The sequence below is a fragment of the Ailuropoda melanoleuca genome, chromosome 13 (genome assembly GCF_002007445.2).
Source record: "Ailuropoda melanoleuca isolate Jingjing chromosome 13, ASM200744v2, whole genome shotgun sequence".
Classification (NCBI taxonomy): domain Eukaryota; kingdom Metazoa; phylum Chordata; class Mammalia; order Carnivora; family Ursidae; genus Ailuropoda; species Ailuropoda melanoleuca.
Window position 1 is genome coordinate 9,770,774 of NC_048230.1, and position 13,292 is coordinate 9,784,065.

Below are 13,292 nucleotides of genomic sequence, written 5' to 3' on the forward strand. Positions count from 1 at the left end.
GCCCTAGCTTGATGAGTTTTTAACAAACATGTATATACTCAGGTAGCCATCCCTCAGATGCAGATAAAGAACATGTTCAGCTCCTCAGAAGTTTCCTTCATGTTCTCTTGTAGTGAATATCCATCCCTCAAAGGTAACCACTGTTTGATGTCCGACTGTTCTGACTTCCCTGAATTTCACATATAGTATGTACTCTTTTGGGTCTGACTCTTTTGCTCCAAATCATGACTATGAAATTCACTTATATTGTGTTTACTGGTGGCTTGCTCTTTTTCATTGCTGTGTAATATTCTACTGTATGGGATACTACAATTACTAAAACTGAATGCAAGCTTCTCTGATTTCAATTTCCCTCCAATCTCTTTGCTGAAGAGAAAACTTCACGACACATTGCTGTCTATTTGTTTGGCCTGAGCTCTGCCTTCTGCTCCTCTGCCTACTCCTCTGGGGGCAGAAGGGGCAGGGTTTCATTTCTCTACCTGACTCTCCATTATATCTTCCTCCTTCTGTGGAGGCACTGGCCCTGTCTTCTTTCCTGGGGCCATCTAACAAGGGGCAGGTTACTGGGGGCTCCAGCAAAGTGAGCCCCGCTGCTGAATTTGTGTGGGACCCCTGATTGGTCAGGGAGGCTGGAGAGAGAGAAAACTGGCCAAAGGAACGGGAAGGAATCTTGGGAGGGGCTCTGGACATTCACAATGCTGTGGTATTGAGATTGTATCAAGTTTAATCAGATCTCCCAGGGTCTGTGGACCTAGAGCTGGAGTCTTGATTATGCACAAGGATGCCCAAAGACAGGAGTCATTTTGATTCTTAGCTCAGTTTAAAGCAGGGCAAGCAGGATTCACTTAGAAAGGATTTGGAAAGGGCTGGCTGGACTAGTGGGGGAAGCAGACCTTGGCTGCTGGACTGGAGAATAGGACTTTACTTGGAGGTCCCTGTCCCTAGAAATCCCTAGCCAGAGGATACCTGATAGGCTCAATGGCCTTCTGGGAGCATCAGGAAGCTTCTGAGGATCCTAGAACAGCATACCACTATTTCTGGACCCCACTTACTAGTGGAACACATCCTACTGATACCTCCCAGGTGATACTGGGGAGGGAGGAGTTTGTCTGCAGAGGCTGGGATAAGAACTGCATTGTGGCAGGTATGGGTACCTCTCCTCTCCAAAATTTTCTGCTTCCAAGCCTCCTATTTCAAGTGCCCAATTCAAGCCTGACCTCTCCAGGCAATCCCCCCACAATCCATAATTACTCTCATCTATTTTTCAAAACTTTCCTTTTCTCAGAATGGTGTGAATGAACAACAGGGTAAATGCATTAGCTTCCTAAACTTGCTTGCATTTCAAAACAGAAGGCTTGGGCCCCAGACTGAAGCGCCAAGAGATGGATGACTGGCACATGACAAGTTGATACGACCCTGGTGAGGGATGGCTTCTTATCATGACCACAGGTTCCTTGATGTCATCCCCCATTCTTCCAGGCAATCGTCCTTTAGGGCACATTACATGATTGCACTGTAACCTAGCTCACTATTTGCCTGAGCAAATGACTCAGCCTTGTCAATCTCAACTCAGCCTTTTCTCTCAGTTAATCTTCCTGTATATATTTGGGAAAAGGGGTTTATTCCATATCTGCTCTTGTGTCAGCTCCACGAGTGGCTGCTTCTCTGTCCTTTTAGCAGTGTTAAGGTTCACCAATCACTTTGTTGCTAGTCAGTGCTCTGATTCTTGGCCTCCTTCTCTCTCTTGAGGATCCTGTTACCTCCACTTGGGCATCAGGGGAAGGGCTTATTAATTTTTGGTTGAAAGAGGCAGACATCCAATCCATATGAACTTAATCAAAAAGGAGACTTAATGACTAATATAACTGGAAAGTGCAGGAAGGGTCTGGCTTGATCCAGAGGCTCAAACAATGTCATCGAGGGTTTCTTGCATTCCACTTTTCATCTCTGTTCCTTTTGTATGTCACCCAATTTTCTTCCCCTGAAGATGGGCTTCCTTTATGAAGAGGTGGGAGAGAGGGACAAAACCTAGGTTGTTCAACCTTTTCGTCATTCTAGCTCAGCCAACCCCAGTGAAGAGTGTATTTCTTTCTTCCAGTGTTTATTACCAGTCTCAGGTAGGGACTTGGCCTAGCCCTGTATGGGTTGTGTGCCCACCTCTTGGACAAACCTCTATGGCTGGGTGTGAGAGGTGTCCCGAAGACAGACAATCCCATTAGCACCCTGTGCTGGGCAGACAAAACCGTCCACATTTACTGTGAGGTGTAATATGGGGTGGGGCACACTTCCCTCTACTACCCTGACCCTTTATTTCCCATAACACTTTTGTAACCAAACGAACGTGAGTTTGCTCCTTGGTGAGTCACAGATAGAAACTACACCAGATTGAGTTGTTGCACAAAGTAAACTTTATTTCTAGCAAATAAGGAGATCCAAGGAATAACTTCCAAAGCTGTGACTCCCCAGGCAAAGGTGAACGGGTTCCTTTTATTTAGGGTTAGGATGAACAATTAGATAGAGGAGGCTTGACATTGTATGTAGAGTCGGGCACGAGGTCACACATGCATCTTAAGGAAACATGCCTATAACATACATCTCATGTTTTGTAAATGAGGCTTGTGCTTCTCCTTGCACAGAGATTTTAGTATTAAAATGAGGTGAAGGTAACCATGGGTTGCTTCCGAATTCCGTGAATAAGTCTTCCTGACAAATTGTACAATCTTTGATATTTGAGCCTGGCCTGAAGGGGTCAATGGCTTGGTCTTTGGTTTTCCTGAAAAGGTTTCAGGGTGAGCCCTGCACTCGACCTCAAACCCAAACCACAAAAATTAGGAACTCACTCCGCGCCTGTTGCCAATTCCCAATTTTTAACCTCCAAAACCTGCCTGCTTCTGTATAGTCTCTTGTGCTCTCAACTGTATTTTAAACATTTTGTCTGGAGTTTATAGAACGATCAGCTTATTAGATGTGTTTGGTGTGCAGTTCTCTAGGCTAGAAGCAGAACCTAAGGTGACAAGTTTACTAAGTTAAATTGTTCTTGGTGGGTTCTAGCAAATAGTACAAAGTTGCCATTTGCACTCCTCACCATTACCTTTACTCTGCTTTGTTCTCTGTAGAATTTCTCACTGCCTGATGTTGTGTATATTTGTGTATGGTCTCTCTCCCCACTCACATGTAAGTTCTTTGACAGCAGGGTATTTTTCTGTTCTGCATTCGTGGGGACCGAGAGCCTCAGCTCCCAGCCAAAGGGGAGCGATCAGGGAGGTGGGAGGGCACAGGCACCAGAAGGCGCCATGTCCACAGCTGGGTTTATGCATCATGCACAAGCTGATTTTGCTCCTTGGACACAATCACTTGCGTGAGCCCTTTAAGGAATTGTAGAGTCTAGTCATTGTGGTTCTTAACCACTGGGTGGCACTGCCCACTAATTTTCCTAAGAAAAGTCAGACTAGACCAGCTTTGCCGTGGGTGCAAACCCTCACCCTCCAGGACCCAGCTTAACATGCTATTTCCATGGTGGCACTTTCTGATCTCACCCCCGACTCACAGCCTAAAGGGCTCATCACATTGACGTCTGAACACACCTTCTGCCCAGCCAGCCCAAGGCCTTTGTGGGAATTTCATGCACAGGTATTTAATGAAGCCTACTAGGTGCAAAGGGTGAATAAATTCAAAGTGGTGGTCCCTGCCTCCAAGGCAGCCTTTTTTAGCTGAGTTCAAAGACATGCATTGGATATAACGGATTAACTTCTCTCCTTTGCATCTAGGATGGTGCTCACTATGCATCATCCTTGGGAGAACTGGGAAAATAGTCCCTCAAATCATCTGTGTTCTGTGGTTCAGATGAGCAGTCCTATGTTACAGAGTCTGGAGGGGAAGGCTCGTTTTTGGGAAGAGAGAGGGAAGTTCTGGATGTGTGCTTAGGGTGAAAGCAACCATGCTCGCAAATGACTTCTTGATCTTGCCATTCACCACATGGTTCCTTTTCCCCCAGCTAGTCCTCTGCTATAAGGGGCAGTGTGCAAACTGAGAACCGTCCTCTTTCCATTACCAGTGAGAACCTGCTGGGGGCAAGCACTCTTTTCCTGGCTTGGGAACCTCTGCTATGAACCAGGGATGGGACTGGATACTTTGTGTACATTAACTGGTGTGATTCTCCAAATAACCTGCAATTGTAGGTGTTTGTTTTGTTCTCTGATTTACAGCACAGGAAACTGAAGCTCAGAGAGGTTGACTATTTTGCACATTCACACACAGACACACTGTAAATTCCCACACTAAAAAAAAAAAAAAAAAAAAAAATCCTCCCGTGACCCATTCCTGCTTCCGGCTCCAACCCTAAATTCTGTCTCCCTTCACAAAACAGCTGTTAGAAGAGTTACCTACATAGAGCTCTGATCCCGACTTCCGTAGCCCCGGTCTCCCCTGTGGTTGGGCTTCTGTCCGTACCTGTCTGGGTCACTGGACATTCATGGGTCAAATCCAGTGGCATTTCTCTGTTCCTCTCTCCCTCTTGGCTGTACTCATCACGTTTGACTCCTCCCTCTTTCTTGAATTGTTTCCTTCTCTTGGCTGGCAGGTCACCACACTGTCTTGGATTTCCTGCTATCTTACTGGCTACTCCTGCCTCCCATTTCTGTGTGGCTCCTGCTCTATCTCTAACGTGCCCCAGAGCCCATTGCTCATCACCTTCCTACCTGACCCCATCTGGTCCCATGGCTTTACCTCTCCAGCTTGACCTTTCTCTGGCATTCCAGACTCACAACCAACTCCCTGCCCAGGATAGCTACATAGATGCCTAACACGTGTTTCAAAATTGTCATGTCCCTATCCTGATTCCACTCCGTAACTTGCTTTCCCCCCACACTTCCCCATTTCTAGAACTTGTGCCAGCATCCACCTAGTTGCTCAAGCCCAAATCTTTCTCAGTATTTGTTTTCAATGCTGTCCCCCCAAGTGGTTCCCTAATCTCCTTTTCCTCCACTTCCACAACTTCCTTTCTGGCCCCAGCCATCCTCACCTGTGGCCTGGATTGCTTAGTCCGGACGGGTCTCCCTTGCCTCCAGGAATCCGTGTCTGCACTGCAGCTAGGTTTCTTTAAACAGGTGGGTCAGATGATGCTACTTGGCTGCTTAACACCATCCCTGATGGCTTCCCACCTCCCCTGACATAAATTACACACCCCTTACTCTGGCTCACAAAGTACCCCTGTCTTGCTCTTGCCTTCCTGGTTCCTCATCCCGCTCCCCTGGCTGTACACTCCAGCCACACTGCTCCTGGGCACCAAGCTAGTTCCTGCCAGCACTTGGCACTGGCGGTGTTTCCTGCCTGGAAATCTTTATTCCTCATGAGGCTGTCATTGAGCTGTTGGGTTGTGCATCACCTCCTTGGTGAGGCCTTTCCTCACCACCCAGTCTGAAATAGCCACCCTGAGCATGAGAACCACTTGCAAGTCTTTTTACCCCACCCCACCCCCCAGTTCTACTGTCTAGGGCCGTCCAAAGTTTCTGCAAGGCTTCTGTGACTTTCCAAGGACTGACTTCACATTTCTCAATTTTAATCCCTTATTCTGGGGCGCTGGCCCTGTCTCACACCCATGTGAACCTCAGTGGGGAGTAATCCCCCTTGTCACTTCCCCTCAGACCACTCTCATCAAATATTCCGGGAGCTGCATAATTGATGGAACTCTTGAGGGCTCCAGGGAGGAGAAGTTCCCACTGTTCCCGGCACTGGCTCCAAATGCTCCCCCGACCGCTCTCCCCACCCCTCTCTGGCTCTCAGAGGCAACACAGTCCCTCCTCTTGGTTCACCCATTCCCCTGGTCTGGGCCCCAGTCTGTAGTCCTGTCCTGGGGGACTTTCCTCCCTTAACTGGGGTTACTGACACATTTTCTTAACAGAGGTGTTTCCTCCATGAAAGGGATTCTTGCTCTAGCTGCTAAGAGAATAACAACATTTTCCATTTTATTATGGTGCTTGTTCCAGACCCTGTGGTTGGGGGATAGTCAAAACAGCCCTGTAAGGGATCAGCTCCATTTTGCAGGCGAGGAAACTTGGTTCAAATAGGTAACGGCCACTGCTGGTAAACACAAGGCTCTGGAGAGATGCAGTGTCCCTCCCTGTGTCTGCCCATTGCTTCCTCAAAATCTTCTTGCCGGCAATCACAGGATAGCTTCATGGAGGTCTCAGGAGCCCAGATGATGGGAAAGGAGGCTCTCCTTGAGCTATTGCTCTCTTTGTGGGGTGGATCCAGTTTTCCCCAGCCTCATGGAGACCAGAAGCTTCTTCTGTTTAAAATATGGCCCCTGGGGCGCCTGGGTGGCACAGCGGTTAAGCGTCTGCCTTCAGCTCAGGGCGTGATCCCGGCGTTATGGGATCGAGCCCCACATCAGGCTCCTCTGCTATGAGCCTGCTTCTTCCTCTCCCACTCCCCCTGCTTGTGTTCCCTTTCTCGCTGGCTGTCTCTATCTCTGTTGAATAAATAAATAAAATCTTTAAAAAAAAATAAAATAAAATAAAATATGGCCCCTGGTTCTAATGCCAGATCTGCCGATGATTCCTAGTGCGGCCTTGGGCAAGTCATTGTTCCTTCTCTGAACTGTGGTCCCCTTACCTCACAATGAGAGAAAGCTCCTTTCTGTCCTATGTTCTATGGTCTTAAAGAAAAGTCAGATGCCGGCATAATAAGGCTCATCTACTGAGCACTTGCTCTGTGCTAAGCGTTCTCATCCTTTCCGCATCTGGAGGTAGGTCCTGTTATTTGACCTATTTTATAAACGTCGAAACTGAGGCTTAGAAGAATTTGGTAGTCGCCCAAGGTCTCACAGTAAATGGCATAGTTGGGATTTGAACCCAGATTTTGCCTTTCTGAATTTGGAGCATTTAAACCATCGTATCAGCCCTGTCCCCCTGATACTAGTGTCGGCTGCTGACAACTCTCCGCCCATCACTCACACATGTGCACGGACACATGTCCTCTTTTATGGGGAAAGGCATGTTCATCTGGCCTATCTTCGAAGGCCACTCTGGGGGCCAAATACCATTTCTTACCAGCCCGCCAAAGCTAGCCTCAGGACATCCGGTCATCTGGTCCAAATCCTCCTGGTGTAGTAAATGCACGGAGAGGGGACGTGTGGCCAGACCTCCTACCTGCATGTAAAATTCTCTTTGTATTACCCAGAGTAGCTTCCTCATGTTCTTGCCTTCCTGTCCTACCCACTGGTTCCCTCATGTTGCTGTGTGTGGTCTTCACCTGTCCTGAGGCAAAGGCCTTTCTCTGACATAGCAGTGAAAGTGACCCGCTATTCTAGGCCTTATTTTCCACCCCCAGCCTCCCAGTCAACCACCTCTGTCCCACAAGGCTGACAGTCATGTGAGCTGGTTGGTTTATGTGGGTGAGGTCTTTGCTTTGGGGTGATCAGAGCTGGTAAATCGCTGTGTGTCCCAGTGAGGGGGTCCTTTGGGTGTGTGTGTGTGAGTTTAAATCTGGGCATCTATCTATCTTGAAAAGACTAGGAAGAGCCCTCTTTAAAAACAACTGAATGCACCAGAGGAAAGTACTTCCATTAGCATGTGAACTGTTAGGAGTTTCTGGCAAGCTTTATATGATGTGCTAGGATGGGACTTTGACTTTGTTATATAGACACCCAATTAGGTTTTCAGACTGACATCTCGCCTCTGAGCTCTGATGGACCCAGAGAGAGAGAGAGAGAGAGAGAGAGAAATAACAAACAGCGTTTCCTTTCCAGGTTGTCAGGATCCTGGCCCCAGCCTGTGCTTCCTGTTTTCAGCCCCATCCCCATCCTGTCCTTTAGGCTTTTGAACTCTGATTCCCTGATGTTGACCCTGGTGCTGGCTCAGGACTTTGAAACTTCCTGCTGCCGTGGGTGTACATGCTGAACTTGTTCTAGCTCCTGTGTCAATCTCCTGCCTCCCCCCCATGTGCACTCTGGCCTCCGCTAACAAAGGTCTGGGCCTGACTGCATTGTATCTGTTAGTGATTCTGGTATTCCTGGGCTGTGAGCTACTAGAGGGGGAGACATTCGATCACATTCTGCTGTAACCCCTCAGCTCTGACAGCAAGGAGGGAGGAGAGAAATCCCTGGATCAAGGAGCAGGAACTCCCAGTCCAGGAGGTTCTAACGTAGGCAGCACTGGCTCCCCGTGGACGGATGAGGGCGGGAAGCATGTAGGTCAGAGCCTCAGACCCTTACCTGCCTCTGGCTGGCGATGAATGAGTCACCATACAAGTTAAAATGCTTTGGGCACAAGTAACGGAAACCAAGATCCACAAACTCTGGCTAATGTAAAGGAAAGGGGTATGGATACTGAGACATCCGCCGATGGATGAAGGGGTAAACAAAATGTGGTACATACACATGATGAAACGTTATTCGGCCTTAAGAAGGAATGAAGCCCCTGACAAGTGCTGCAACCTGGGTAAGCCCTGGAGACATGACACTGTGTGACACATGCCAGTGGCTCAGTGTGGGAGCTGAGATCCCTACTTCTCTCTCTGTTCCAGCCCCGCCCAGGGAAGATGGCATATCCGCATATCAGGGGATCTAGCAAAACCTCTGTGACAGGGACAAAACTATTAGCCTGCGAATTTTCCCACGCTGGCCCGTTGGGGAAAAAAAAAAAAAGCTATGTTTTAAAAGAAAAGAAGAAGAAGAGATCTAGTAAAGGGATAAGGATAGACAGGAAAAGTCAAGAATTCTGTGGGGCTTTTAATGAGCCAGAGGCCAGAGATGCTCGGGCCATTGCAAGCTGAGCATAATCATCTAGGACGGCTGCTGTGTGGGTGTGAGGTGAGGCGCGGAAAGAGCGAAAAGGATATGAAATATGTATTTCTGTGTATTAAGAATCCATTTATCTCCGCCTCCCTTAACCTTGGCATTTCCTCCAGAGATTGAGAACATGTTTGAAATACTTTTAATTAGCTTCTCTGATTGCGACTGTCATTCAGACCGCACCCTCCCCTTGCATATTCACAGGGCTGCACATTTCATTCCAGACCTGGACTCCCACTGAGGCCTGATGGTCACGGTGAGCTGTGGTGTGACCTTTCTATGGCCTAACGCTTTTAACCTGGGCCAAGTTCCTGGGAGGCAGCAAAGGTATATTGGGATCCTTGATGTACTCTTGGACCCATTTGTTTTGGGGGTTGGCGCAGACCTCTCGGTTCTTTTTGGTGACAAAGCTGTGGAAACAGAGTTAGACAGTCAGCGGTCATGGAGTGGGGTGGGGGGTTCAGTCCACACTCCCCCCATTTCTAGCTTGCATGAGGGCTCGCCTCATACTCTTCACTGCCTCCCCAGGCCTCCCGCATCTGAGTTCCCTCAGAAGGGAACTGTCTAGGTTCTAGACCTCATCAACCCTGTTTAGGTTCTAGACCTCATCAACCCTGTTTCAGCCTGTTTCCCACTCAGCCAAGACGCTCAGGCTTGGGTTTCATGATGGCTGCCATTTATTGGGCCACACAGCTCTAAGTCGCAAAATCAAGAATTAAACCCAGGCCTGCCCTGTGAGATTCAAAGCCCGAGTCCTTAATCATGACTCCCCTCCTTCTTGCATGGAGACTTCTTGGTTCTGTGCATCTCATTTTGGCCCCGGGGTTCCCCTTCCCCCTCCACAGAAGTATCTGCAGGGAATGCTTACATGATTGCTGGCAGGTAACAGTTGAGGGCCTTTCTGTATCCCACCACCAGTTTCCTTGGCATTACTTTCTCATGATGCTTCAGGCAGCAGGTCTGAGAACTGTTCAACGATTCAGGACTTTCTGAGGGAATCACATGGAAGGCAGAGCCAAGTAGGTGTAGAGGGAGCCCATGGTTGCCTACCTTCATCTCCCATCCCTTGCATCCCACGCCTCTGATAGCAAAGCCATCTGTTAGCAGGGGCTGATAAGAGCTTGATGCGTAACAGAGAAAGCGAAAAAAGTGGGGGAGGACGTACACGTAGAAACTCCAGCTTCTGAACTGAGTTTCGTTAGGTGCAGATGCCTCGGTTATTCACATTTGCTGGTGAACCGGGGCTTGGGTGTGGCAAACACGTACGGGTTCCTATTACATGCCAAGCTCTAAGGGGGCAAAAACACGAGGAAGACACAGTCACTCCTCTTGAGTATCTCCCAGTCTAGTCAGGGTGCAAAGGGAAGGTGAAAAGGTAAATACTACAGTGGAATGTGGTCTGGGATAGAATAGAATTTGGCACAAGGTGCTTTGGAAACAGAATGAGGGACACCTAACCCAGCCTGGGTGTCTGGGGAAGAAGTGCATGGCTTAGCACACAGTGCATGGCTTAATTCTTGATGGCCAATTGGGACTGAGACAGACAAAGGGGTTGTAGGGTCTGGAAGAAAGAAAGGTATGAAGGCCTGAAGGTGGGGGAAGCTGTCTGTGCGTGGGGAGCACCGAGCAGCTGCAGATGGCCGGAATGCAATGTGGGCGCCTGGGTGGCTCAGTCAGTTAAGCATCTGCCTTCAGCTCAAGTTATGATCCCAGGGTCCTGGGATCGAGCCTTGCATCAGTCTCTCTGCTTGGCGGGGAACCTGCTTCTCCCTCTGCCCCTTCTTCCCCCACCCCAGTCATGCTCTCTCTCTCGCAAATAAATAATAATCTTAAAAAAAAAAAGAGATGAAATTGGGGGGGGGACCAGCACACCTTCTGAGCTGTGGGAGGGAAGTGTGGACTCTATCCTAGAGGCCCTAGAGGGGCTGGGGTCAGGGAGGAGGGTGAGATAAGCAATGAGCCAGAGAAGTTGGAGTGGGAACGAAAGTCGTCTTCTTCTTCTTCTTTCTTTTTTTTTTTTTAAAGATTTTATTTATTTATTTGACAGAGAGAGAGACAGCCAGCGAGAGAGGGAACACAAGCAGGGGGAGTGGGAGAGGAAGAAACAGGCTCCCAGCGAAGGAGCCTGATGTGGGGCTCGATCCCAGAACTCCGGATCACGCCCTGAGCCGAAGGCAGACGCTTAACAACTGAGCCACCCAGGTGCCCCATGGGAATGAAAGTCTTCTAATTTAGGCTTCGGGTCAGACATCCTGAGTAGGAAGCTGGACTAAATGATTTGAATCATGATCTCCTCATCTCTCTAGGTCTCCTCATCTATGAAATGAGCGTAAAAAGATGCTCGTGTCCTAGGATCATGGTGAGGGTTAGTTGAGAAAATGCTGGTAAAGCCCTTAATGCAGAGCCTGGCACATAGAAAGGCTCTGTCAGTGCTTGTTATAATTAAGAGCAGATGGTAGGAATGCCCATTCTCCCTGCCTGGAATTGCCACTTTCCCACCTCTCTGATGCTGACAGAATGCTGGCCTCATTGGTTGTTAGCACTGTGTTTCCCTTGAGCTCCCCTGACTACTCATCAGTTGGGGATACCACACAGGAGGGCAGGCAGAGACCTCCCCTAGCCCCCAAATCCCTTTGCAACCTGACCCCTTGCTTCCAGCCTGGTGGCCAAGACTGGAATATCTCGAGAGTACCATTTGGCCGATGCATCCTTTGGGCGGGCCATTTTCTGTTTTTGGAAGACTGAACCCTTTGCAGTGGTCTGTTTGACCTTCGCTAAGGGCATTGTTGCCTCCTGCCACCCACCAGATGCGGCTCTGCTCACAGTGACGCCCATGACCCTGGTGCTCAAAGCACAGTTCACACAGTTCAGGGGCGTTTTGAGAGTGTGTGAGCAGACTACATGATGTGTGCGATCCTTGCTCCCCTAAGAGTTTATACAGGCAGAGTCCGGCCGGACCACGTGCCCGGGGTAGCCTTAGAGAGAAAAGAAGGGCTGGGGCACCTGGAGGTGGGTATGTGGTCTCTTTCATAAATGGTGGTTGAGTCAGGGGTAGAAAGTGGGCTAAACAAATCTTGTTCTCCATAGGTCCCAAGCATCCTGTGGCTCCCACACCTTTCAGCCCCGTTCCTCTTTTCCTCTTTTCTATGGACTTTATTTAGGCCTGGGCTGGGGAATGGGGATTGAGGAGGCCATGACATCCTCACACTGCACACCTGGGCATGCCATGGGCCCTTCTTTTGGCTGCCATGGTAGTCCCAGCAATCTGTGCCAGACACTACCAGGAACGGGTGTCTAGGTTCAGAGTCCCCACTCCTGGGCTAAGCCTCCTCCCTGACGCCTTTCATCCTGCTCTCCCAGAGCACCTGCAGCTTTTCTCCTCCACCCGTCTTCCTCTCCTTTCATGCTCATGTTTACTACCATCTCTTCTGTTACTCCCTTGGCCCCCCCAATGATCATTCCTGTTCTCCATCCTCGGGACTCCTGACGTGACCTTGACCCAGCTTCCTGAAACTGCCCGATGACCCCAGAAGGGATCTGGACCCCAGCCCAGCTCTGCTTGCAAAGGGGAGAGTTTGCAGACAGCAGGTGAGCCTGCAGGAGGGGAGAGGCTGATGACAGAGACCTGATAGGGCTCTTGGTGTCACCTCGCTGCCAGCTGCCCTGTTCCCCTTTCTCATTCCTGCCCTACAGAGACAGGTGGACTCACTTGACTGGCCGTGCGAAGCAGGAGTGGTGAGGATGAGGATGAGGAGAAAGAGGGCAGCCCCGGAGACCTTCATCCTGTCAAGCGGGCCCTTCAGCTTCAGGGGAAAGGCTGGTCGTCCACTCTGACTTCACGGCTCTCTGGACTCTGACCACTTCAGAGCCGGTGGGGGAGAGAGGCGGTGCCTTCCTCAGTGTTTGCTGAAAGGGGGGTGTGGGGCCTGGTGCAGCTGAATTAATAAGATTTAAGTTCAGGAAAAGGAGAGGAGTGGAGAGAGGGAACGTGTGGTTGTGTGTGCTGGGTGTGGCCATCTTGTATGCCCTGTTTTATTTAATCCCCACAGTAGTGAAGCGGAGATTATTACTCTGTTTCATAAATGAGGCCACCGAGGCTTGGAGAGGTTAAAGAAATTCTGCCAGGTCACACAGGTAGGAGGCAGGCAGTTCTGAAAATTGGATCCGTGTGATTTCACCACCTTACCTGCCATCCATCTGTATTTTGGGGGAGGGGGAGGGAGAGTGGAACCACCCCAGTTCCACGAGGTGATCCACTGTTGGGAAGGTGAACATGAAACAGGATTAGAGAGTGCACAGACTGGGGCAAGGGGTAGGGTTTAGGCTTCTGAAAACGGCATCCCCGATCCTCAGTCTGACACATGACTGAACTCACACTGTTTCCTGTACACATTATGCTACTAATACATCGAGAAAAACAATGTGCTGATCCTTGGGTCCTCATTTATTGCTGAGCTGTTTGGCTTGTTTGTTGATTTTTTTTTTTTTTTTTTAATCTTTG

The 13,292-nt window shown here is 49.3% G+C and overlaps 1 protein-coding gene across 1 annotated transcript; it reads right to left on the minus strand.

The window, feature by feature from the left end:
• Positions 1 to 8,916: 8,916 nt before the first annotated feature.
• On the minus strand, positions 8,917 to 13,112 carry CCL16 (C-C motif chemokine ligand 16). The gene is made up of 3 exons (XM_002923625.4): positions 12,501 to 13,112; positions 9,660 to 9,780; positions 8,917 to 9,201 (listed from the first exon to the last, which is right to left on the minus strand). The coding sequence occupies exons 1-3, from the start codon at positions 12,571 to 12,573 to the stop codon at positions 9,069 to 9,071; spliced, it is 327 nt and encodes a 108-aa protein (XP_002923671.1). The 5' UTR covers positions 12,574 to 13,112; the 3' UTR covers positions 8,917 to 9,068.
• Positions 13,113 to 13,292: the final 180 nt, after the last annotated feature.

Bases quoted from the DNA above. Each gene is read 5' to 3' on its own strand.
- CCL16 (XM_002923625.4), bottom strand. From the start codon at position 12,573: ATGAAGGTCTCCGGGGCTGCCCTCTTTCTCCTCATCCTCATCCTCACC. The intron at 9,781-12,500 runs GTGAGTCCACCT...TGATTCCCTCAG, and splicing joins TGCTTCGCACGGCCAGTCAA to AAAGTCCTGAATCGTTGAAC. The intron at 9,202-9,659 runs GTAAGCATTCCC...CTGTTTCCACAG, and splicing joins TGTTACCTGCCAGCAATCAT to CTTTGTCACCAAAAAGAACC.